This window comes from Panulirus ornatus, chromosome 47 (genome assembly GCF_036320965.1).
Source record: "Panulirus ornatus isolate Po-2019 chromosome 47, ASM3632096v1, whole genome shotgun sequence".
In the NCBI taxonomy this organism is placed as follows: Eukaryota; Metazoa; Arthropoda; class Malacostraca; order Decapoda; family Palinuridae; genus Panulirus; species Panulirus ornatus.
The window spans coordinates 17,392,501-17,417,921 of record NC_092270.1 but is presented as its reverse complement, the minus strand read 5'-3'; the positions used below and the strand labels follow the sequence as shown (position 1 = coordinate 17,417,921).

General features: G+C 39.1%; 1 protein-coding gene across 1 annotated transcript in view; it reads right to left on the bottom strand.

The window, feature by feature from the left end:
• Positions 1 to 19,112: 19,112 nt before the first annotated feature.
• LOC139763620 (uncharacterized) overlaps positions 19,113 to 25,421 on the bottom strand; it is a 72,977-nt gene continuing 66,668 nt past the window's right edge. Inside the window, 1 exon segment of the mRNA XM_071689852.1 lies at positions 19,113 to 20,656. Coding sequence (XP_071545953.1) covers positions 19,242 to 20,656 — 1,415 coding nt within the window. The 3' untranslated portion in view covers positions 19,113 to 19,241.

Sequence of the window (25,421 nt, the reverse complement as noted above, 5' to 3'; positions counted from 1 at the left end):
CCAATCCTCAGGCACCTCACCATGAGTCATACATACATTAAATAACCTTACCAACCAGTCAATAATACAGTCACCCCCTTTTTTAATCAATTCCACTGCAATACCATCCAAACCTGCTGCCTTGCCGGCTTTCATCTTCCGCAAAGCTTTTACTACCTCTTCTCTGTTTACCGAATCATTTTCCCTAACCCTCTCACTTTGCACACCACCTCGACCAAAACACCCTATATCTGCCACTCTATCATCAAAAACATTCAACAAACCTTCAAAATACTCACTCCATCTCCTTCTCACATCACCACTACTTGTTATCACCTCCCCATTTGCGCCCTTCATTGAAGTTCCCATTTGCTCCCTTGTCTTACGCACTTCCAAAACATCTTTTTAATCTCCCTAAATTTTAATGATACTCTCTCACCCCAACTCTCATTTGCCCTCTTTTTCACCTCTTGCACCTTTCTCTTGACCTCCTGTCTCTTTCTTTTATACATCTCCCACTCAATTGCATTTTTTCCCTGCAAAAATCGTCCAAATGCCTCTCTCTTCTCTTTCACTAATAATCTTACTTCTTCATCCCACCACTCACTACCCTTTCTAATTAACCCACCTCCCACTCTTCTCATGCCAGAAGCATCTTTTGCGCAATCCATCACTGATTCCCTAAATACATCCCATTCCTCCCCCACTCCCCTTACTTCCATTGTTCTCACCTTTTTCCATTCTGTACTCAGTCTCTCCTGGTACTTCCTCACACAAGTCTCCTTCCCAAGCTCACTTACTCTCACCACCCTCTTCACCCCAACATTCACTCTTCTTTTCTGAAAACCCATACAAATCTTCACCTTACCCTCCACAAGATAATGATCAGACATCCCTCCAGTTGCACCTCTCAGCACATTAACATCCAAAAGTCTCTCTTTCGCACGCCTGTCAATTAACACGTAATCCAATAACGCTCTCTGGCCATCTCTCCTACTTACATACATATACTTATGTATATCTCGCTTTTTAAACCAGGTATTCCCAATCACCAGTCCTGGGGTTGTTAGGGAGGTGAATGCAAGAGTTTTGGAAAGAGGGGCAAGTATGAAGTCTGTTGGGGATGAGAGAGCTTGGGAAGTGAGTCAGTTGTTGTTCACTGATGATACAGCGCTGGTGGCTGATTCATGTGAGAAACTGCAGAAGCTGGTGACTGAGTTTGGTAAAGTGTGTGGAAGAAGAAAGTTAAGAGTAAATGTGAATAAGAGCAAGGTTATTAGGTACAGTAGGGTTGAGGGTCAAGTCAATTGGGAGGTAAGTTTGAATGGAGAAAAACTGGAGGAAGTAAAGTGTTTTAGATATCTGGGAGTGGATCTGGCAGCGGATGGAACCATGGAAGCGGAAGTGGATCATAGAGTGGGGGAGGGGGCGAAAATTCTGGGAGCCTTGAAGAATGTGTGGAAGTCGAGAACATTATCTCGGAAAGCAAAAATGGGTATGTTTGAAGGAATAGTGGTTCCAACAATGTTGTATGGTTGCGAGGCGTGGGCTATGGATAGAGTTGTACGCAGGAGGATGGATGTGCTGGAAATGAGATGTTTGAGGACAATGTGTGGTGTGAGGTGGTTTGATCGAGTAAGTAACGTAAGGGTAAGAGAGATGTGTGGAAATAAAAAGAGCGTGGTTGAGAGAGCAGAAGAGGGTGTTTTGAAATGGATTGGGCACATGGAGAGAATGAGTGAGGAAAGATTGACCAAGAGGATATATGTGTCGGAGGTGGAGGGAACGAGGAGAAGTGGGAGACCAAATTGGAGGTGGAAAGATGGAGTGAAAAAGATTTTGTGTGATCGGGGCCTGAACATGCAAGAAGGGGAAAGGAGGGCAAGGAATAGAGTGAATTGGATCGATGTGGTATACCGGGGTTGACGTGCTGTCAATGGATTGAATCAGGGCATGTGAAGCGTCTGGGGTAAACCATGGAAAGCTGTGTAGGTATGTATATTTGCGTGTGTGGACGTATGTATATACATGTGTATGGGGGGGGGGTTGGGCCATTTCTTTCGTCTGTTTCCTTGCGCTACCTCGCAAACGCGGGAGACAGCGACAAAGCAAAAAAAAAAAAAAAAGAAAAAAATATATATATATATATATATATATATATATATATATATATATATATATATATATATATATATATATATATATATATATTTATTTCCCATTTTAGAAAGTCAAAAATACAAGGAGGGGAGGATTTCTGGCCCCCCGCTCCCGTCCCCTCTAGTCGCCTTCTACGACACGTGTGGAATTGTTTATGGGGGTGGGTTGGGCCATTTCTTTTGTCTGTTTCCTTGTGCTACCTCGCAAACGCGGGAGACAGCGACAAAGCAAAATAAATATATATTTATTATTATTATTTCAATTTGTTGCTGTCTCCTGTGTTAGCGAGGTAGCACAAGGAAACAGATGAATGAATGGCCCAACCCACCCATGTACACATGTATATACATACACGACCACACACGCAAATATACATACCTATGCATCTCAACATATACATATATATACTCACACAGATATATACATATATACACATGTACATAATTCACACTGTCTCTCTTTATTCATTCCCATCGCCACCCCAGCACACATGAAATAACAACCCCCTCCCCCGCATGTGCGCGAGGTAGCGCTAGGAAAAGACTACAAAGGCCACATTCGTTCACACTCAGTCTCTAGCTGTCATGTATAATGCATCAAAACCACAGCTCCCTTTCCACATCCAGGCTCGACAGAACTTTCCATGGTTTACCCCAGACGCTTCACATGCCCTGGTTCAATCCATTGACAGCACGTCGACTCTGGTATACCATATCGTTCCAATTCACTCTATTCCTTGCAATACTTTCACCCTCCTGCATGTTCAGGCCCTGATCACTCAAAATCTTTTTCACTCCATCTTTCCACCTCCAATTTGGTCTCCCACTTCTCCTCGTTCCCTCCATCTCTGACACATATATCCTCTTGGTCAATCTTTCCTCACTCATTCTCTCCATGTGACCAAACCATCTCAAAACACCCTCTTCTGCTCTCTCAACCACACTCGTTTTATTACCTCACATCTCTCTTACCCTTACATTACTTACTCGATCAAACCACCTCAAACATCTCATTTCCAGCACATCCACCCTCCTCCGCATAACTCTATCTATAGCCCATGCCTCGCAACAATATAACATTGTTGGAACAAGTATTCCTTCAAACATACCCATATTTGCTTTCCAAGATAATGTTCTCGACTTCCACACATTCTTCAACACTCCCAGAACTTTCGCCCCTTCCCCCACCCTATGATTCACTTCCACTTCCGTGGTTCCATCCTCTGCCAAATCCACTCCCAGATATCTAAAACATTTCACTTCCTCCAGTTTTTCTCCATTCAAACTTACCTCCCAATTGACTTGTCCCTCAACCCTACTGTACCTAATAACCTTGCTCTTATTCACATTTACTCTCAGCTTTCTTCTTTCACACACTTTATCAAACTCAGTCACTAGCTTCTGCAGTTTCTAACACGAATCAGCCACCAGCGCTGTATCATCAGTGAACAACAACTGACTCACTTCCCAAGCTCTCTCATCCACAACAGACTGCATACTTGCCCCTCTTTCCAAAACTCTTGCATTCACCTCCCTAACAACCCCATCCATAAACAAATTAAACAACCATGGAGACATCACACACCCCTGCCGCAAATGTACATTCATTGAGAACCAATCACTTTCCTCTCTTCCTACACATACATATGCCTTACATCTTTGATAAAAACTTTTCACTGCTTCTAACAACTTGACTCCCACACCATATATTCTCATTACCTTCTATAGAACATCTCTATCAACTCTATCATATACCTTTTCCAGATCCATAAATGCTACATACAAATCCATTTGCTTTTCTAAGTATTTCTCACATACATTCTTCAAAGCAAACACCTGATCCACACATCCTCTACCACCTCTGAAACCACACTGCTCTTCCCCAGTCTGATGCTCTGTACATGCCTTCACCTTCTCAATGAATACCCTCCCATATAATTTCCCAGGAATACTCAGCAAACTTATACCTCTGTAATTTGAGCACTCACTTTTATCCCCTTTGCCTTTTGTACAATGGCACTATGCAACATTCCTTCAATCCTCAGACACTTCACCATGAGTCATACATACATTATGACTCATATATATATATATATATATATATATATATATATATATATATATATATATATATATATATATATATATATATATATATATTTTTTTTTTTTTATTATACTTTGTCGCTGTCTCCCACGTTTGCGAGGTAGCGCAAGGAAACAGACGAAAGAAATGGCCCAACCCCCCCCCATACACATGTATATACATACGTCCACACACGCAAATATACATACCTACACAGCTTTCCATGGTTTACCCCAGACGCTTCACATGCCTTGATTCAATCCACTGACAGCATGTCAACCCCGGTATACCACATCGCTCCAATTCACTCTATTCCTTGCCCTCCTTTCACCCTCCTGCATGTTCAGGCCCCGATCACACAAAATCTTTTTCACTCCATCTTTCCACCTCCAATTTGTTCTCCCTCTTCTCCTCGTTCCCTCCACCTCCGACACATATATCCTCTTGGTCAATCTTTCCTCACTCATTCTCTCCATGTGCCCAAACCATTTCAAAACACCCTCTTCTGCTCTCTCAACCACGCTCTTTTTATTTCCACACATCTCTCTTACCCTTACGTTACTTACTCGATCAAACCACCTCACACCACACATTTTCCTCAAACATCTCATTTCCAGCACGTCCATCCTCCTGCGCACAACTCTATCCATAGCCCACGCCTCGCAACCATACAACATTGTTGGAACCACTATTCCTTCAAACATACCCATTTTTGCTTTCCGAGATAATGTTCTCGACTTCCACACATTTTTCAAGGCTCCCAAAATTTTCGCCCCCTCCCCCACCCTATGATCCACTTCCGCTTCCATGGTTCCATCCGCTGACAGATCCACTCCCAGATATCTAAAACACTTCACTTCCTCCAGCTTTTCTCCATTCAAACTCACCTCCCAATTGACTTGACCCTCAACCCTACTGTACCTAATAACCTTGCTCTTATTCACATTTACTCTTAACTTTCTTCTTCCACACACTTTACCAAACTCAGTCACCAGGACTGAAGGAATAGTGGTTCCAACAATGTTGTATGGTTGCGAGGCGTGGGCTATGGATAGAGTTGTGCGCAGGAGGATGGATGTGCTGGAAATGAGATGTTTGAGGACAATGTGTGGTGTGAGGTGGTTTGATCGAGTGAGTAACGTAAGGGTAAGAGAGATGTGTGGAAATAAAAAGAGCGTGGTTGAGAGAGCAGAAGAGGGTGTTTTGAAGTGGTTTGGGCACATGGAGAGGATGAGTGAGGAAAGATTGACCAAGAGGATATATGTGTCGGAGGTGGAGGGAACGAGGAGAAGAGGGAGACCAAATTGGAGGTGGAAAGATGGAGTGAAAAAGATTTTGTGTGATCGGGGCCTGAACATGCAGGAGGGTGAAAGGAGGGCAAGGAATAGAGTGAATTGGAGCGATGTGGTATACCGGGGTTGACGTGCTGTCAGTGGATTGAATCAAGGCATGTGAAGCGTCTGGGGTAAACCATGGAAAGCTGTGTAGGTATGTATATTTGCGTGTGTGGACGTATGTATATACATGTGTATGGGGGGGTTGGGCCATTTCTTTCGTCTGTTTCCTTGCGCTAACTCGCAAACGCGGGAGACAGCGACAAAGTATAATAAAAAAAAATAATATAATATATAAATATGTATATTTCATTTATTTATTATACTTTGTCGCTGTCTCCCGTGTTAGCAAGGTAGCGCAAGGAAATAGACGAAAGAATGGCCCAACCCACCCACATACACATGTATATACAAACACATTCACACACGCACATATACATACCTATACATTTCAACGTGTACATACATATACATACACACAGACATGTACGTATTCATACTTGCTACCTTCATCCATTCCTGTCACCACACTGCCACACATGAAACAGCACACACACACACACACACACACACACACACACACACACACATACCCTACATGTGAGAAGTTTCACTAGGAAAAAACAACTAAGGCCACATTTGTTCACACTCAGTCTAGCTGTCGTGTGTAATGCACCGAAACCACAGATCCCTTTCCACATCCAGGACCCACAAAACTTTCCATGGTTTACCCCAGATGCTTCACATGCCCTGGTTCAATCCATTGACAGCATATCGACCCCAGTATACCACATCGTTCCATTTCACTCTATTCCTCACATGCCTTTCACCCTCCTGTATGTTCAGGCCCTGATTGCTCAAAATCTTTTTCACTTCATCCTTCCACCTTCAAACTGATCTCCCACCTCTCGTTCCCTCCACCTCTGACACATATATCCTCTTTGTCACTCTTTCCTCATATATAAATATAGTGAATGGTGGGATGAAGAAGTACGGTTGTTAGTGAAAGAGAAAAGAGAAGCATTTGGATGATACGTGTGGGGAAGTAGTGCAAATGGCTGGTAGATGCATAAAAGAAAGTGGCAATAGGTCAAGAGAAAGGTACGGGAGTTGAAAAGGAGGGCAAATGAGAGTTGGGGTGAGAGATTATCATTAAATTTTAGGGAGAACAAAAAGATGTTTTGGAAGGAGGTAAGTAATGTCCATAAGACAAGAGAACAAATGGGAACATTGGAGAAGGGGGCAAGCTGGGAAAGTTTAACAGGAAGTAGTAAAGTGAGGCGATGCTGTGAGTATTTTGAAGGTTTGTTGAATGTGTTTGATGATAGAGTGGCAGATATAGGGTGTTTTGGTCATGGCAGTGCGTGAAGTGAGAGGGGCCAGGGAGAATGGTTTAGTAAACAGACAGAAAAGAGGTAGTGAAAGCTTTGTGCAAGATGAAATCTGGAAAGGCGGTGGGTTTGGATGGCATTGTAGTGGGATTTATTAAAAACAGGGGTGACTGTGTTGTTGAGTGGTTGGTAAGGATATTCAATGTATGTATGGATCTTGGTGAAGTGCTTGAGGATTAGCAGAATGCCCCTATCCCTGGGGATAGGGGAGAAAAATACTTCCCACGTTCTCCCTGTGTTTCATAGAAGGTGACTGGGGGGGGGGGGCCTGGAAATCCTTCCCTCTCATTTTATTTTAATTTTCAAAAAGAGGAACAGAGAAGGCGGCCAAGTGAGGATATTACCTCAAAGGCTCAGTCCTCTGTTTTTAACGCTACCTCGCAAATGCGGGAAATGGCAAATAGTATGAAAAAAAATATGTTTGTTGAGTATTCCTGGGAAATTATATGGAAGGGTATTGATTGAGAGGGTAAAGGCATGTACAAAGCATCTGATTGGGGAAGAGCAATATGGTTTCAGAAGTGGTAGAGGATGTGTGGATCAGGTGTTTGCTTTGAAGAATGTTTGTGAGAAATACTTAGAAGAACAGATGGATTTGTATGTAGCATTTATGAATCTGGAGAAGGCATATGATAATGTTGATAGAGATGCTTTGTGGAAGGTAAGTTGCTAGAAGCATTGAAAAGTTTTTGTCAAGGATGTAAGGCATATGTACGAGTAAGAAGAGAGGAGAGTGATTGGTCCCCAGTGAATGTCAGTTTACGGCAGGGGTGTGTGATGTTCCCATGGTTGTTTAATTTGTTTATGGATAGGGTGGTTAGGGAGGTAAATGCAAGAGTTTTGGAGAGAGGCAAATATGCAGTCTGTTGTGGGTGAGAGGCCCTGGAAAGTGAGTCAGTTGTTTGTTGATGATACAGCTCTGGTGGCTGATGTGGGTGAAAAGCTGCAGAGGTTGGTGACTGAGTTTGGAAAAGTGTGTGAAGGAGAAAGTTGAGAGTAAATGTGAATAAGAGCAAGGTTATTATGTTCAGTAGGGTTGAGGGACAAGTTAATTGGGATGTAAGTTTGAATGGAGAAAAACTGGGGGAAGTGAAGTGTTTTCGATATCTGTGAGTGGACTTAGCTGCGGATAGAACCATGGAAGCGGAAGTAAGTCACGAGGTGGGGGAGGGGGTGAAGGTTCTGGGAGCGATGAAGAATGTGTGGCAGGATAGAGCATTATCTCGGAGAGCAAAAATGGGTATGTTTGAAGGGATAGTAGTTGCAACAATGTTATATGGTTGCAAGGCATGGGCTATAGATGGGGTTGTATGGAAGAGGGTGGATGTGTTGGAAATGAAATGTTTGAGGACAATATGTGGTGTGAGGTGGTTTGATCAAGTAAGTAATGAAAGAGTAGGAGAGATGAATGGAAATAAAAAGAGTGTGGTTGAGAGAGCAGAAGAGGGTGTTTCAAACGGTTTGGACATATGGAGAGAATGAGTGAGGAAAGATTGACAAGGAGGATATATGTGTCAGAGGTGGAGGGAATGAGGAGAAGCAGGTGGAAGGATGGAGTGAAAAAGATTTTGACCATCTTGTGATATTTTTATGCAAGATGGTGAACAGTGCAACACTGATAAATTAATACATGACTGGTTTACATTTAGTGATATGAAATGCATTCATGACTGGCCAGGTAACTCACCTGACTTTAACCCTATTGAGAACTTGTGGTTGATTAAAAAATCAAAGTTGTGAGAGTGGGATACATCCAGCATTCCTAAGCTCCATACTGCCATCCAGAATATTTGGGACAATCTTGACCCCACATAGTTTCAGCATTTTGCAGCATGTTCCCAAGCACCATCTGGATTGTTTTAAGGCCAAGGGACATCATATGAAGTACTAAGAGAGAGAGAGAGAGAGAGAGTACCTGTTTTATCTTATTTATATTTTTATATGGATCAACACATACCCCTGTTGCAGACTAACCTTTACTTGAAACCATTCACTTCTTTTTACACATGCCTTACACCAATAAATACTTCTCTGCTTCTAGTAGCTTTCTTCCCACATACTGTATTCTTAAAACCTTCCACAAGGTATCTCTATCAACCATATATGTTTTCTCAAGATCCATGAATGCCACATACAAATCCATGTTTTTAAAAGTATTTTTCTAACATTAAAGCAAACTCCTGATTCATATATCCTCTACCACTTCTGAAACCACACTGCCTCTCTCCAAAATGATGCTCTTTACATGCCTTCACCCTCTCAATGACTACCCTTCCATACAACTATCTAGGTACACTAACAAATTTATACTTCAATGATTTGAATACATTATGGAAATATACTTTTAAAATATTTGTCTCCAGCATACAGCATGCACAATGGATTTTAGGACTGACAACCAAAGGGTTAAAGGCTATGAAAGGCAGGAACAGGATTGGATTATGAATGCCTTAACCTCTTCTTTCCTTCCTCTAGGAAAATGTTTCTCCTCAGATTTGCTCAATTTACTGGAGGCAATTTCCATATTCAAAATTTTTTTAATAAAAACATTGCAAAAAATGGAAAAATTCTCATGCCTAATATTTGCAATCATAAGTGCTGGCTCACTAAGCACATAAGTGGTTGTCAATTTGCACTCCTTTGACCCAAGTAGCTGTCATTTCTTTCTGCATCACTAACACATGGACTACTGGCATTCTGTCCACAAACATACAATTTCTCTTTGTCATATGTAACACTTGAATGACACAGCTCATTCTTAATAACTCTAAATTTTTCTGCCTTTCGGCAAAATGGTAGGAACAGTGGAGGGAAGTAGTAGGTAGGAACATTTTGGCAGGAGGATTAGGTAGAAACATCAGGTAGAAGTGGTAGGTAGGAGCCTCTGCAAACACTGCACTAGACTTGCCCTCTGCCAGTGGCCTGTTAAGGGTGAGACACTAAGGGCTAAGAAGTGGCATTGGAGTACTTTAGTTATGGAGACTATTGTTGTGGCCACCCCTTGAGGGAGTTCCAAATGGAACAGGCATCAAAGATATAGATGATGATTATTTTTATGTTGAGTGAGGAACATTATTTTTCTGTTTTACCTGCATGGCAATAAGCTAATGAATGTAATGGCAAACAATAGGCAGTGTTAGAAATCCATTGTTAATCTGGCCCTGGGAAAGGATATGAAATTCCTGAATAAATTTAGTGCCCCGTTTCCTCAAATTTCTTGAAGTCTTCTCTACATTTTCAGCATTCAAGCTTGACAGTAACTGATTTCTAGAACTCCTGGAAATGAGGTTATGAAAGCTTCATTGCTATATATGAAGTATAATTCATATACTGTAATAACATTATTTGCACATACACAATACCTTATATAAGTATCACAAATGAGCAGATCAATAAAGCTTGAAAAATTTTTCAAATGAACTGTATAGACTGAAGCTCAAATCGTAAACTTGACTGTCACCAAGTTGGTGTGACTGTCAGTCAAAATCCTTTGAGCATTGTTGTGCAGTATCCAAAAGAGGTCTATGGTCATACTGAATCATTAGCAGTGGAAAAATGCCTGTCCTAAATAATGTACTTTGACCCTGAAGACAATATTTGGTACTGATATCTCAATCTGATATGTATACATATAAATACTTCCAAACTGACAGAAACATTTCCATTACTTAGGAGACAAAAATACAGAATGGCATAACATATTCTCTGTAACATGTTGATACAGTAACATAGGATACTGATATACTGTCAAATCAGGTACTCCTTACGCCTTAATGTTCATTTCGTTTAAGGTTTAATCAAGCTGGGTCTCTGTCCAGATTTTTCAGATCACAAGTCCACTAAAAATATCACATGAAAAAAGAAATCATCCTCAGTAAACTAACAGCAACAACTATACTCTTTGCACTGTGTATAACACCAAGTAATGAAACGGGTCCCCCCTAATGGATTTCTAAGGTTGACAGCTCCAATGCCACGAGATTAACAGTGACCTCTACTTGCTATGCAGGAATTATAATCCAGCATAACTTTGGCAAACCCTCAAAATAACTAACCCTTGGTCCTTGGACTATGAACACTGACCATTATTACACAATGATGATCCATGCATAAAGCATTTTGCTCCATGCATAATACATTTTAAGTAATTAAAACTATGAAAAAATATACCTGTACAGTATGGCATTTGAGCTGTCTTAAAAAACGGTCATCTGATATAAATTACATACATTCAGGCTAAGTCCTGCAATCATTCTATTCAGGTTTTCTTCCCTCTGAGAATAAAATGAACAACATAAATCATATGTGGGAGGTTTACATGTGCTCGTCTGTTCCAACATCATATCCTCACATTGTACTAACAATTTACATTAAAAAGTTTCAGCTGTGAGCAATCTACACAGCAGGAGGAAGTCTGCTATTTCAGCCATCACCATCGTACAATCCATGATGGTAGCATCTACTGATATTGGACCTGGGCCAATTTCTTGTCCCATTACAAATAAACAAGTACAATTCAAGGGCTTTCAATTTAATGCAAGATTAAAGGTCATTAGGTGTGTAAGTTTTACTCACAAATTCTAAAGGATGGACTCAACATCATGGTAACCCAAGAGCCATCAAGGCAAGCTTCCAGGATCTTAATACCCTGCTGTGGATAACCCTCAACACCTCATGACACTGAAAATTCATGTGATGGCAATTCTAAATGATTTTCTCAAAGACATCTGACTTGGCTTCAACTCCAAGCCATTTGGGTGAGTTACTAACTAGAATTTCCTGTCTTTAATGAAAACTAAGTTATGATGGCAGCAATTTTGGAATGAAATAGAAGTTTTAGTTATCTACCCTATTAATAAATTATCAAAGCCAAGAGCATTTGCTTGATGACATCTGCCATTATGCTTTCCAGACCTTGGACTGCCATGGATCAGAAATGATTAAAAACCTCAAATATTAAATGTGTGCTTGGGTAAGTAGTGATACTTTCTAGTACAAATTATACAGTGATGCTAAAGACCAAAAAGACAATCACAATTGCTAAAGGATGGCCTGATTTAATCCTATGACTGTGGAGAGTTTAGATTTGTGAAGACATGAGCCAGAATTTAAGGAACTGCATGACTATATTAGGACGACATTTTGTAGGATTACTTAAGTAGCTTTATTGATATTTTGTTCGAGAGGTACAAGTAGAAAAGAAAATGGTAAAATATCACACTGATCTTTATCCTGCTGCATTGCCTTTAATAATAAAGATAGTTAAAATCTGAAAATATTCAATAGTATTAGAAGGTTCTAAGTGCAGAACTGGCTGGATATTATGATGCTAAGTGTGACAAGGAGTCTTTGTATGACATTTACACAGTACAAAATTGTCTGCTTGTAGACCTATGTACCAAGCAGTCAGGATTCACAACTTAATAAAAGATCAATTCATAACATCTTTGTAACCCATGGTCTTAATGAATTTCAAGTAAAGCTGACTGCAGTGTTTTTATGTTTTAAAAAAGCACTGAACCTGATTCAAGGTCAGACACTAAGAAATCCTGTAACTGTCTGAAAGATCTATGATGTGATATTAGGTTTGTGCCCTGCATTGACATTTCTAATTTCTTCAGTCAACTGTGGAGCGAAGCACATTCATGTACTCTCTCCCACAGAAACTCCTGTCACTGACTTGAACTTCATTTATGGTGCTATGATAACTGATGTGCATAAGGAGGTTCTGTTATTAAATTCTCAAACCTGTATGATATCATGCATGACAAAAAAAGAATTACAAACCAAAATTTGAGTATTTGGCAACTCCCTGGTTTAGGCTGTCTTGTCTAAGCAAGTAATGAACACATGGAAGACTTGGATCAATCACATATCCTGGCAGTGTTACCCATATAAACAGAGGATCTTATACAATAAAAAAGGGTCTTATGGTGCAACAGACTCAGCTAATATTTATGCAAAACAGTTTTGGAGTAGATGTTAATACAATGGTAATTATTCTGTCGTATATGGACATGATGCTAATCTTAGACACCAACTAAATTCCTTGAATCCTGAGTGTTTGTATAGGACATTTCTAGCAAGGTTTTGTGTTGAATAACATTTGAACTCTGTGGCATTGTTAATTACTGGATTAAGAATCAAGTAAACCATTAGAGGTTAGAATGTATCTCACACAAAATTCTAACTGCAGGAAGCCGATCAGACCTCTCAAAAGATACTTCAACTATATAATGAGTCTCCTTGGAAGTTCACCTTGAGACAACCAAGCAAGAGTCAGGAACTAATTTCAGTGATCTGAAACTTCCCTACTGACTTCACCGATTGAAAAAAGAATATAATACATATATGTTACATTTTTCATAAGTGTCACCGATATATCATGTTACTTCACACTCCATAACTATACTAAAAAATGGGATAATGAGAATTAGGATACCTCATCCTTGCATAATTATCACATGATTTGTAGACATCTTACACCTATCTCTTTGCACCCATCTCTTTGGGCTGAATCATTTTTAGTGAATTTTCAAATAGTTCACTTTCACCACACACACACGTATCTACTACACCATAAGTGATATCTCATGTTTTCATTTACCACACGGTAGCCCCATTAAACATTTTCACTTATCACTGCCACACAATTATTTCATTTTTCATGCTTCCTTTTTTCATTTTGTTTATTTACATCACTTTTACTTGTCTGACTTTTTCTGATGAGGGCACTCTTATTTCTATCCTTTTCTTTTTTTAATCTTGTATGCTCAAATACAGGGAACATTTTAGCATTGTAAGAGATGAACCTACTTCCACAGATATTGTACAAAATGATGAGCTGTTATCCTTTTCCATCACCAAAAGGAGGGGATCTTCAGAGATAATATATCATGACACTTTTAATAGGAGTGACAAATATGTGATGAGGACAGACATGGGTATGATTCATGCACTTAACATTTAATACTTAACCTTTAAAGCACTATGATCATGTTCAATACAAGGTGAGACACTGCTAAATTCATCTGCACTACATCCTCAATTCATTTTATCTTTAACAAAGACATAATCACTTCACCCTCTGCAAAGGTATCTTCTTTGGAACCGATATAAACCTAAATTTACTTAACACTCAACAAGCACACCTTCACCACAAAACTCAAAAAGCTCATCTCACTTCACCCTCAAAACCTGCATCTTTACTATTCTCTCAACACCACTAGCCTTTAATTCAAATCTGCATCTTCACAACACCTTTTATACCACTGGTTTTTGACCTGACCATCAGGTCAAAGACCATCACCAAACATTTAACAATGACTTTTGACCTGACCTTAAGAGTCTGACCTAAGGCGATCTTTACTTCACTCTAAACATCACTGATCTTTGACTTAACTCTCACTGAACAGATCAAAGGCAATCTTCATCAAATTCTTGACACCAGTGGCATTTGACCTGATGTACAAGTCAGGTTAAATGCATTTACACTGTAAAGAGATTACAATTCTGACTGATGAAAAGAAAAACAAAACTGATATACAGAATTCTAAATTCCAAGGAGGAACATACTGGGATTAAGGGAAGACTCAATCTACAAGCATAATGGAGTTAAGTGAGAGACAGTCACTGGGTAAACACTGGTTTTAGAAAGAGGTGGCGTATCTAAATATCTATTACCTACCAGATATATTGAATGGTTGTGGTTGTTTATAATGGCTCAGAAAGCTTTTTCAACAATTCAAATTTTACTAATCTTCTGCCATCTGTGCTCTAGACATTTTTACCATAGGAAGCATTATACAGTATGGTAAGGACAAGTAAAAGGGGAACAACAGAAAAAGATTAAAATAAAAAATGCCTTAAAAATCTTGAGAAGTTCAGAATTATGAGGGTAAATTTGACTCAAGAATCATCAATGTAAAGGCAAGCTCTTCCTGGAATTAGTAACTTAAATACAGCAGCTATAAGCTCTCTGAAGTACACTAGAATATTAAGGTTACATCCAATGGTGAAGTAAAAGAAAAAAGAAAAAATATAATCATTACATTTTACAAAAGAGATATACAATACATCCTTCTTGTTACCCTAATTACAAAAATTATCTGAGAAAGTGGAATGATTCTTTTGAAATTTTACCTGAAGGCATATTCTCCCTTCAGTAAGTCTGTTATATGAAAAATTAATCATTTTTAGGGAAAAATTAATTTTCACAGAAGAGATTAATTTCTGAACTTTAGCAGAAGATTTGAGGGACAGGCGCTTTCATCTTTTTTTCTGACAACAGATATTCTCAGAAAGAGATAAAACCAATTCACCACAACTCTGACTTTTTAAAACAAGTCATACCTTGGATAATATTTTGTAAAGTCTAGCAAATCACAGCCTCGGACAGGAGTAAGCATAAAGGAGTGTGTGTCCTATCTGGGTAAGAAAAATGTCTCTACTTGTTATTATCTGAAAAAATGCTGACTAATTAAGAGGAAAGAATATTCTACATATACATGAAGAAGAAGACATTAGATATCTTCCTGTTAGAGCACACATATATCTCAGTGGAATTACTACTATTATTCAAAATAAATACTTCTGTTTGGGACATTCACAAATTTGTCTTGATGAAATAACTCACCAGGAAATATGAATGGAAATATACTGGTCTCCACCAAAGCCAGCATCATTAATGTACAGATAATACTAATCCTGGGAAACTAAAATGCAAAAGTTTTAGGAAAAAAGGGCTTATGATTTTCTATCTCTAAGCAAAAGAGGCAGCTAATGAAAATAAACTGAACAGTACTACTGGTACATAATTTCTATATATCTGAGATGAATCATAATACTTGGAAAGTTAGTGTAATTTCAGGTCTTACATGGAGACCACCATTCCACAGAATCTACTGTGCACTCAATCTAAACCTACAGGGAGCAAAGAACATAAATCTACTTTCTGTGCTAATACAGAATAGACCAGTAAATCTAACTACACATGTGGTTCTTCAGCACTCTTTTAAAGTGATTTGAAATGCATAATGAAACATTATTAGATTAAAGAAGGTCAACATGGATTTGTAAAGTGTAAAATTTTACAAATCCAACTGCTAATGCACCACAAAAGCACATACAATACAGTATGCAAGGAAAGAGAATAGACACCATTTTTCTTGACTTTGCTATGGAATCTGTCAAAGTAAACTATAAAATTCTCCCAGATAAAGTAACAAAACATAATAAGTAAATTAGAAAACTGTCTTCTATTTAACAGGACTATTTTGGATGAGGAATGTGTTTTGTAAACAGTTCCTCAAGGAACAGTTCTTTTCATAATAATGATATCCAGCAAAGAGGAGATATCAGTAAGTATAGAGAGGTGCTTCACAGATGACTCCAGAAAAAGCAAAATGTGCGCAGAAAAGGGCAAAACGAAAATTTAAAAAGACAAACATGTATAAAAGTGGGCAGATAAAAACTTTCTGAAATTCAGGTAAGAAAAATTCAAATATGTGAGCCCTGGAAAGATATTGGACCCTTCAGTTACACTCTATAAAGGGGCAACAGGAAAGAAAATTTGTGAAGAAAACAGATTTCAGGACTTATGAGAAAGCTTAGAAAAACAGAAAACACATCGACAGCATAACATCATCTACTTAAATGCAGTGATCATAAGAAGATTCACCACCAGATAAAATATGAAGCTGCTCAGTATTTACAAAAAAAAGCAAATCTGAATACTGCTCATTTCTATACATTTATCATCAAGATACAGAAAAACCAACAGATTAGAAAGGCTTTCATGAGTAAAGTCAAGGGAATGGAGCATTTAAATCATAATAAGAACTAAAAGTACTTGAACTCTATAACCTAAAAGGAGGAGGAGAAAGATATATGGTAACTGATGCAAGGCAACAAAACTGAGGGTACCATAAACAACACTGGTGCATTATGAGCATCACAGCATTGAAGAAAAAGAGTAATTAACTCTACAGTTATACCTTGGAATACACCAAGAGGATGTCAAACAAAATTTACACAGATAATAGAAATGATATTCATTGTGTCACCAAAGGAAATAAATCTCCATGGGATAAGTATAGAACCATTCAAATGAAGGCTTAATAGTTGGCTAAAAGCAGTTCCAGACTGACAATTATGCCATGTGCATGACATTACAAAAACCAATATTGTGAATTAAGCAAGATAAGCAGTGAGCACTTAATACAAAATCCTGCCTAATGACAAAATCTCATTTGAGTTATGAAGGTACTCATCTCACACAGATGCCCCCATACCCCAGTTTACACAATACTGACAAATTCAATTGACATTGTGATGACCTGACAGGCATTAAACATTTAACTCCTCTCCTTCCCAGCTTAGTCTTAAACTTCACACCACCAGATATGCATCCATCTGAAACTACACTCACTAAACATATGTTATATTTTCTTGTCTGCATTCATGATACTACCTATCTCTCCAACACAACAAATATCAGTTCAACTTATTGCAAGATTCTTCATGTCCAAGAACAACTTCCACACTAAAGACACTGAATCCTTACTCTTCAATTATATTGTACTCACCCTACAAAGACAAACACAAAAAAATTACTCCACTTTTTGATCTATGGTCCCTCCCTGAGTGCTGCTGGAGCCCTACAGAAGTAGATCCAAAAGAAGGATTTTTTTTTTCATAAAAAGCTAATTCCCTTTTCCATTCCAAAGTGACAAGAACAAGAATAAATGAACAACAGCCTTAACTGCACCTATCCACTGTCTAGCTGTCATGTATAATGTACCAAAACTAGTGCCTACCATCCACAGCCAAATCTATGATTTTTCTTGACCACTTCATATACAGTGATTCTGTTGAATGACAGCATGTCACACTGATTCAATCCCATGCATGCCTTTCATCCTCCTGAATATTTAGGCCCCTGCACCCTAAAGCCTCCTTCAAACCATACTTCCATCTTCTTTTCAATCTAACACCCACCTGACACTTCCTCTACTTCTGACATTGGGTTTTCTTGGTTCATCTTTCCACACTAAACTTTTTCCGTAGGTCTAAACCATTTCAGTACACCATGATTAGCTTTCTCAATTGGACTACACCTCTCTGTTATGGTGTCATTCCTTAAACCATCAACATCACCAAACACCACATTGTATCCTCAAGCATTTCATTTCCAACATGTCCACCCTCTTCCTCTTTCATTCATGACCCATCACTTACATCCATACAACATTGGTAGGACTAATACATCTTTAAACATGCCCATCTTTGCCTCAAAAGACAATGACCTCTCCTTTTACACATTCCCTAATGCACCAGTGACCATTACCCTTTCTTCCACCCATAGACTGACTTCACTCCTACAGTTCCATGGTTATATACATATACACATTTATGACTTAGAAACATAAACATTATACCTGATATTTCCTGAAAAACAAGAGAAGAGCTTTTGCAGCCATACAAATGAAGTACTATTCTAGATGTACTAAATGAAAAAGAGTAATCTATTGCCATTAAACCTGGAGTGCAAATTGTACACTTGACATGAAGAGGATCTGCTAGAATTTCTTTTCAAGAGATGTGCACGCATATGTTTTGTCATATTGTGAAAGTACTATACGACAAATACTTATTTTAAAAAGGAAGCAATTCAGTCTTTAGACAACCAAAAATTATATATATCATGATACTGTACACAAAATTATAAATGTACAAATGAGTTTTTGGCAAGATTAAAGTAAATGATATCTGGGTTAACATATGCTCTATAGTGACGTTTCTCTTACTTAAACTATGTTCCAATACATAATTTTTCCTCTCACAACTTTACAGAACCCTATTTCAATAACTTGATTTTCATATATAAATCTTTATCACAGTCATTTGGACAGTCATCTGATAAATTTCTTTGAGAGCCTACTATACAGAGTACACAAAATGGTCTGCATATCTTGTCCGTAATTCTATGCAGACATGAGCAAGCTGTTGCAATAATCACAGTAAGGTACATATCTAAAGTCCTTCAGGGTTCCCCCATACGTTAATAGAAGTGTAATACACAGAAACAGATATCAAGCTTTAAGTATGATGATTAATATATTCTGTATCTTAAGTATGGCTGCAGATAATGCAGTTTAACATGAATAAGAGCATGCAGAAAGATCAATAATAAATTAAAATGAAACTAGAATTATCACCCATCTGCTAAACAGTGTTTAGCAATTCTGAAGAAAGAAATATGTTTTGAATAAATTAAAATAAAATTACTACTATTATCTACCACCATCTACGGGGAGAACAAAGTCAGAACAAATCAGATTTGGCTGAATTAAGTCCTGATTTATTTGAGTGTTTGAGGTCTGTGTGTGTGTTATGTAATGTGCAGGAGGGAGTGCTGGGAGGAGGGGCTGGGAGGATGGTGGAGCACGATAATCAAAGGTGTCTAAATTTGTAGCTACTGATAGTTCTGTATGGTTCTCTAGCGTGTGCACATTCATTTCTTGTTTAACTATACGCTTTGTTGTGTCTCTCCCAATGCGGCTAGAAGTACTGAGGGCTTCATTTTCTATTGTTCTGAGATTTGTTCTAATCACGTCAGAGTCACTAAGATGAGCATGGTCATCTTGTGAAGCAGGAACCATAACCATTGTTTCTGAATTTTGGGAAAGGCTGAATGGTTCTACAACCACATGGCTACTTTGAGCTACATGACCGTAGGGAGCTGAAGATGATATGGGAAGGGTTTGAAGTTCACTTGTGGACACCAAGGACACTGCCTGAAAGCTGCTCTCTTGTGGGAACTGCAACGTAGAAGGAATAAGCTGAATGATCTGCGAATCTCCAACTGTGATTAGGTGGCTCTGTTCTGAATTAGAATTCTCGCCCATTAAGATAATGCTTTCTTGGGCTGGAAGAAGGATATCATTAGTGTCTTTAACAGAGGCGTCTGTTTGCAGTACTGGTGACAATGATGAACTGGACATTGATACAAATTCAAAATCTTCACCATCTGAAAATTCTGTAGACTGTGTTGAATCCTTCCCATCGAATGATCTTTCTAAACTGGTATCAGTTTCCTCTGTTTGTTTGAACTTTTTCACAGCTCTAGATTTCAGGATTTCATTATGGGCAGAGGACATGTGTCGCTTTAGGTGAGAAAGTCGTTTGTAGCTTGTTCCACAATGACACTGATAAGGCCTGTCATCAGAATGTGTGCGACAGTGACGTGCTAATGAGGACTTATTCTTGAAACTTTTGCTACACTCTGAACACTTGTGATTTCTTTCATCTGAGTGCACAAAATTATGATGATCCTTCAGGGTAGCAAGAGCTTGAAAAGAGTTACCACATATCTCACACATGAAATTACGACTCTCTAGATGGAGTTCCATGTGTCTCTTTAAAGTGTGATTGCGTTTTGTCTTATAATCACAATGAGGGCAACTCCAAGTGATACCCACTTTATGTGCCAAACGACTGTGTTTGGAAAGCATATGTCTTGTTGGTAACTTGATACCACAGTACTCACAAATAAATGCAAAGTTTTGCTTAATGTCATATGCATGATCCTTCTGCAGATTATTTGTGAGAAGCATGTGTTCATGGACAATACTATTCAAGTGTTTACGGAGACCCCTCTTGTGACTAAACTGCTTGTTACACACACGACACTCCAGAGGCTTCACACCTGTAAAAGAAAAATACATATCACATGATGACTGATAAATTGTGAAAGGATGACTTTTAATAAATGTAATGGCTATAAATAATTTTCATTTACGGTCATAAAACAATACATAACAATAAACCAAGGGGAAAGGAAAAGGATTCTAATACCTTTACCTAACTCTCCTGCCCTAGGAGCCTCTTCTAAGGGCCTCCTGCAGTACTCAGCAACCTGAGCACATATATCAAGAAGAACCATATGTCAAGAAGTGTGGTGATGTTGAATGTGTCTTTGTGAGGTGAATACTGGACAACTAAGGAGTGCTTTGTGTCTTCAGTGTGGAAGTTACATTTAGGGAAGAAGGCATCTTGTGATGTAATGCAGTAGTGTTTGCAGTGCTGATGAGATGCCAATAAGAAAGGATAACTAGTGCATGCCTTAGGGAGTGTAGTTGCAGATGGGTGCATGTCTGATGAAGAAGCATTTAAGACTGGGTTGAGACACTGCTTGGTGTCCGTGCTTGTTGCGTCATTCTGATGTGTATGTATTCTGTCAACGTCATTTATTGGGTAGGGGATCTGAAAGTATAGGTGCCTATGAATGGGATATTCTAGTTTATAATGTTAAGAATTCTCTTTGTCCTTGTTGTCTGTCTTGCTGTAGGGGAGTGTAGTTTCAAAAAGGAGAAAGTAGATCTCAGCAGAGGCAAGCTTTTAATTTCTACTAAAGGGATAGGGGCTGATGGCTGGATATGGGGTGGTTTTGATGGCAGGTGGTCTAGTACTGTTGCAGAGAATGGAGTGCTAAGGATATTTAGGTGAGATTATACTATTAATATATTTGTTTTATCATGCCAGTATTGAGTATTTATGGTTGCTTAGCAGCTCGTGACCGCTCTGAATGCTTTGTTGTGTGTGGTATGAAGATTTGACGAGTGGATGACCAGGCAGGTGAATCACATTTTAGGATGAAGAAGACAAGTTGTTCATAGAGAATACCAAGGGATTCATTTTCTTGTTCAAATTTTGGGAGTGGTAAGTATTCTGAGTGCACTTTGTTTAAAGCCATTGCGTTAATATTATCATATGTGAAGCCCAGTATGGCTAAAGCTCTGGGGAGTGCAACTGTCAGACCAAAAAGGGTGGTCGGAGGATGTAGGACAGATTTGTCTTCCAAAGAATAAGAAGGAAATGATATATTTCTGTGGAGATGCAAACATTCTGTTTTGGCTGAACCAGTATTCTCATTGCACAGTATAGTGTAGCTGTTTATTACTGCTTGGGGAGTGTCAGGGAGTTGTGATATAACTGGAAGGTATACTAGAGTTGGTAGCTCATGGTTTTGTGGTTCATAATGTTATGAAAGGAAGGCCAATTTACCATCTGCTTACCAGTGATTAGGTTAGTTTACAAGAGAAAGACAGACAACAGGAAGCCTGACTGGCCCATGAATGGGTTGCCTGAAAGAAAAAATTATTTAACTTGACCAAGAAATGTAATTCCACTCGGTACTTTTTTAATCTATCGCCAACTCCCCGCTGCTGCACATCAGCCTTCTAGTGTCCCCATTTCTGCTGTTGTTTATACATTTATTTCTGTTATTTTTCTCAAAGTATACCTGAATTTATGAAATATTTGTCTATATGATTTTGAAGGTATTTATAGTTTTAGCATTCACTACGTCTGATGGCAGCTTATTCCAGTGCTCAACACACCTATAGGAAAAGAAGCGTATTCCCATGTCTATAATACATCTTTTACCTTTAAGTTTTATTCCATTTGTCCTAGTAACGGTATTTTCTTGTAATTCAAAAGATGGTCATGGGGTTCAGAGTTTGGATTTGAACGAAGATCTCTAACATAAGTGAATGGTATTATCTGAGCATGTTTCTTTGCTCTATGATGCCTACAACTTACAAAAAGTTTAGATTATAAAGCTTTCTATGTCCTTGTGGTACATGTCTCTTATCTTTATTGGTGGTCATGCATGATCTGCATGAGAAGGCATGATGTGGGAATGGAAAATTAACTGTGATAAAGTTCTGGAGTTTGGACTCTAAGTTCTGCATAAATGGTGCTTACTGTGCTTTCCTGTAGTTAATGTACGTGTTTATAGTGACTGCTGTTAATTAGATGAAGTTTTATCAAAATGGGTAACTGGTTGATGGAGAGTTGCCTGCAGCGCTGGTGTGTAAAGAGTAATGTCTAATTAAACTGGCTGCTAGATGCTATAGGTTGGCAGTCTGGTTGGCAGATTATGTGGATGAGTGCAGCTTATTCATGATTAGTTTACCTAAAGGGTCCTCGGTATAAGATGAGTTATGCATCACGGAGAGGTTCTGTAGCTGGGGAGTTTACCTAGTAGGGCTGGTGGTTAGGGGAGTTAAGAAAGTGATGAATATGCTGCACTATGAATAATGGAGTCTTATGCAATGTATTCAGGAGTGCTGTCACATTTTTTTGTGTGTGTATATGTGTGTGCGTATGTGTACATTATGTGGCGTCTGTGAATGGGCTATCTTGGTCTATAATGTTAAGAGTCCTCTTTGTCCATGTTGTTTGTATTGCCATAGGGTTGTGTAGTTACAGAAAGGAGGAAGAGTAGATTTGAGTTATAAGTCTAGTTTCTTGAAGAAGGACTGTGCATGTTGTATTCTTGTGTTAAGCTGAATCTTTGGAGTGTTTGTAATGCTATTGGTGTTGAGCTGAAAAATACTTTGCATGTGACTGGGCAGAAAGTGTCATGAGGTTATACTCTTAATGATTATATTTCAAGATTTCTGTAATATGTTTTTCAAACATTAAGTCCATTCTATGGACCTCCATGATGTAGTGTTAGCATTGCTGACAGTGATACATTCACAGGACGCCTGGAGTTGTGCACATAGATTCGAATCCTGGTTTTGGCAATTGATCTATAGTCAACCCAGCTATTCATCCTCCACTAAAGACTGGTGAATAAAATGGGTACCTGGCTCAGGCTTTCTATTCTTTTATGTTATCTTGGGGAGCACGGGCAACTGAAGCCCAAATCAAGGCCATCACATTAACAATGATGATTGATTGGCAGATGTAGGGTGTTTTGGATGGGGTAGTAAGCAAAGTGACAGGGTCAGGGAGAATGGTTTGGTTAAGAGAAAAGAGGTGGTGAAAGTCTTGCAGAAGATGAAGTCCAGCAAGGCAGTGACTGTTGTTGACTGGTTGGTAAGGATACTCAATGTATGTATGGATCATGGTGAAGTGCCTGAGGATTGGCAGAATGCATGTATAGTACCAATGCACAAAGGCAAAGGGGATACAGGTGAGTGTTCAAACTACAGAGGCAAAAGTTTGTTAAGTATTCCTGGAAAGTTGTATAGGAGGGTATTGATTGAGAGGGTGAAGGCATATACAGAGCATCAAACTGGGATGGAGCAGTGTGGTTTCAGAAGTGGTAGAGGATGTGTGGATCAGGTGTTTGCTTTAAGTAATGATTGTGAGAACTATATAGAAAGACAAATGAATTTGTGTGTAGCATTTATGGATCTGGAGAAGGCATGTGATAGGATTAATAGGGATGCTTTGTGGAAGGTGTTAAGAGTATATGGTGTGGCAGGTAAGCTGCTAGAAGCAGTGAAAAGTTTTTACCAAGGATGTAAGGCATGTGATGAAGAGAGGAGAGTGACTGATTCATAGTGAAGGTCAGTCTGCAGTAGGGGTGTGTGATAATTTCCATGGTTGTTCAATTTGATGGATGGGGTGGTTAGGGAAGTAAATGCAAGAGCTTTGGAGAGAGGGGTGAGTATGCAGTCGTCTGTTGGGGATGATAGGGCCTGGGAAGTGAGTCAGTTGTTTGCTGATGACACAGCACTGGTGGCTTATTCAAGTGAGAAACTGAAGAAGTTGGTGACTGAGTTTGGAAAAGTGTGAGAAAGGAGAAGGTTGAGAGTAAATGTGAATAAGAGCAAGGTTATTAGGTTCAGCAGGGTAAAGAGACTAGTTAACTGGGACATAATTTTGAATGGAGAAAAATTGGAGAAAGCGAAGTGTTTTAGATATCTGGAAGTGAACCTAGCAGCAAATGGAACCATGGAAGCAGAAGTGAGTCACAGGGTGGGGGAGGAGGTGGAGGTTCTAGGAGCGATGAAGAATATGTGGAAGGAGAGAATGTTATCTTGGAGAGCAAAAATGGTTATGTTTGAAGGAATAGTAGTTCCAACAATGTTATATGGTTGCGAGGCATGGGCTATAAATAGAGTTGTGCAGAGGAGGATGGATGTGTTGGAAATGAGATGTCTGAGGACAATATGTGGTGTGACTTGGTTTGATCGAGCAAGTAATGAAAGGGTATAGGGCAAGAGAGAGGTGTGGAAATAAAAAGAGTGTTGTTGGGAGAGCAGAAGAGGGTGTGTTGAAATGGTTTGGACATATGGAGAGAATGAAAGAGGAAAGACTGACAAAGAGGATATATGTGTCAGAGGGGGAGGGAACAAGGAGAAACAGTGAGACCAACCTGGAGGTGGAAGGATGGAGTGAAAAAGGTTTTGAGTGATCGGGGCCTGAACATGCAAGAGGGTGAGAGGTATGCAATGAACAGAATGAACTGGAACCATGTGGTATACTGGGGTTGATGAGCTGTCAGTGGATTGAACTAGGGCATGTGAAGCATCTGGGGTAAATTATGGAAAGGTCTATGGGGCCTGGATGTGTATAGAGAGCTGTGGTTTCAGTGTATTACACATGACAGCTAGACACTGAGTGTGAACAAATGTGGCCTTTTTTTGTCTGTTTTCCAGGCACTACCCCGC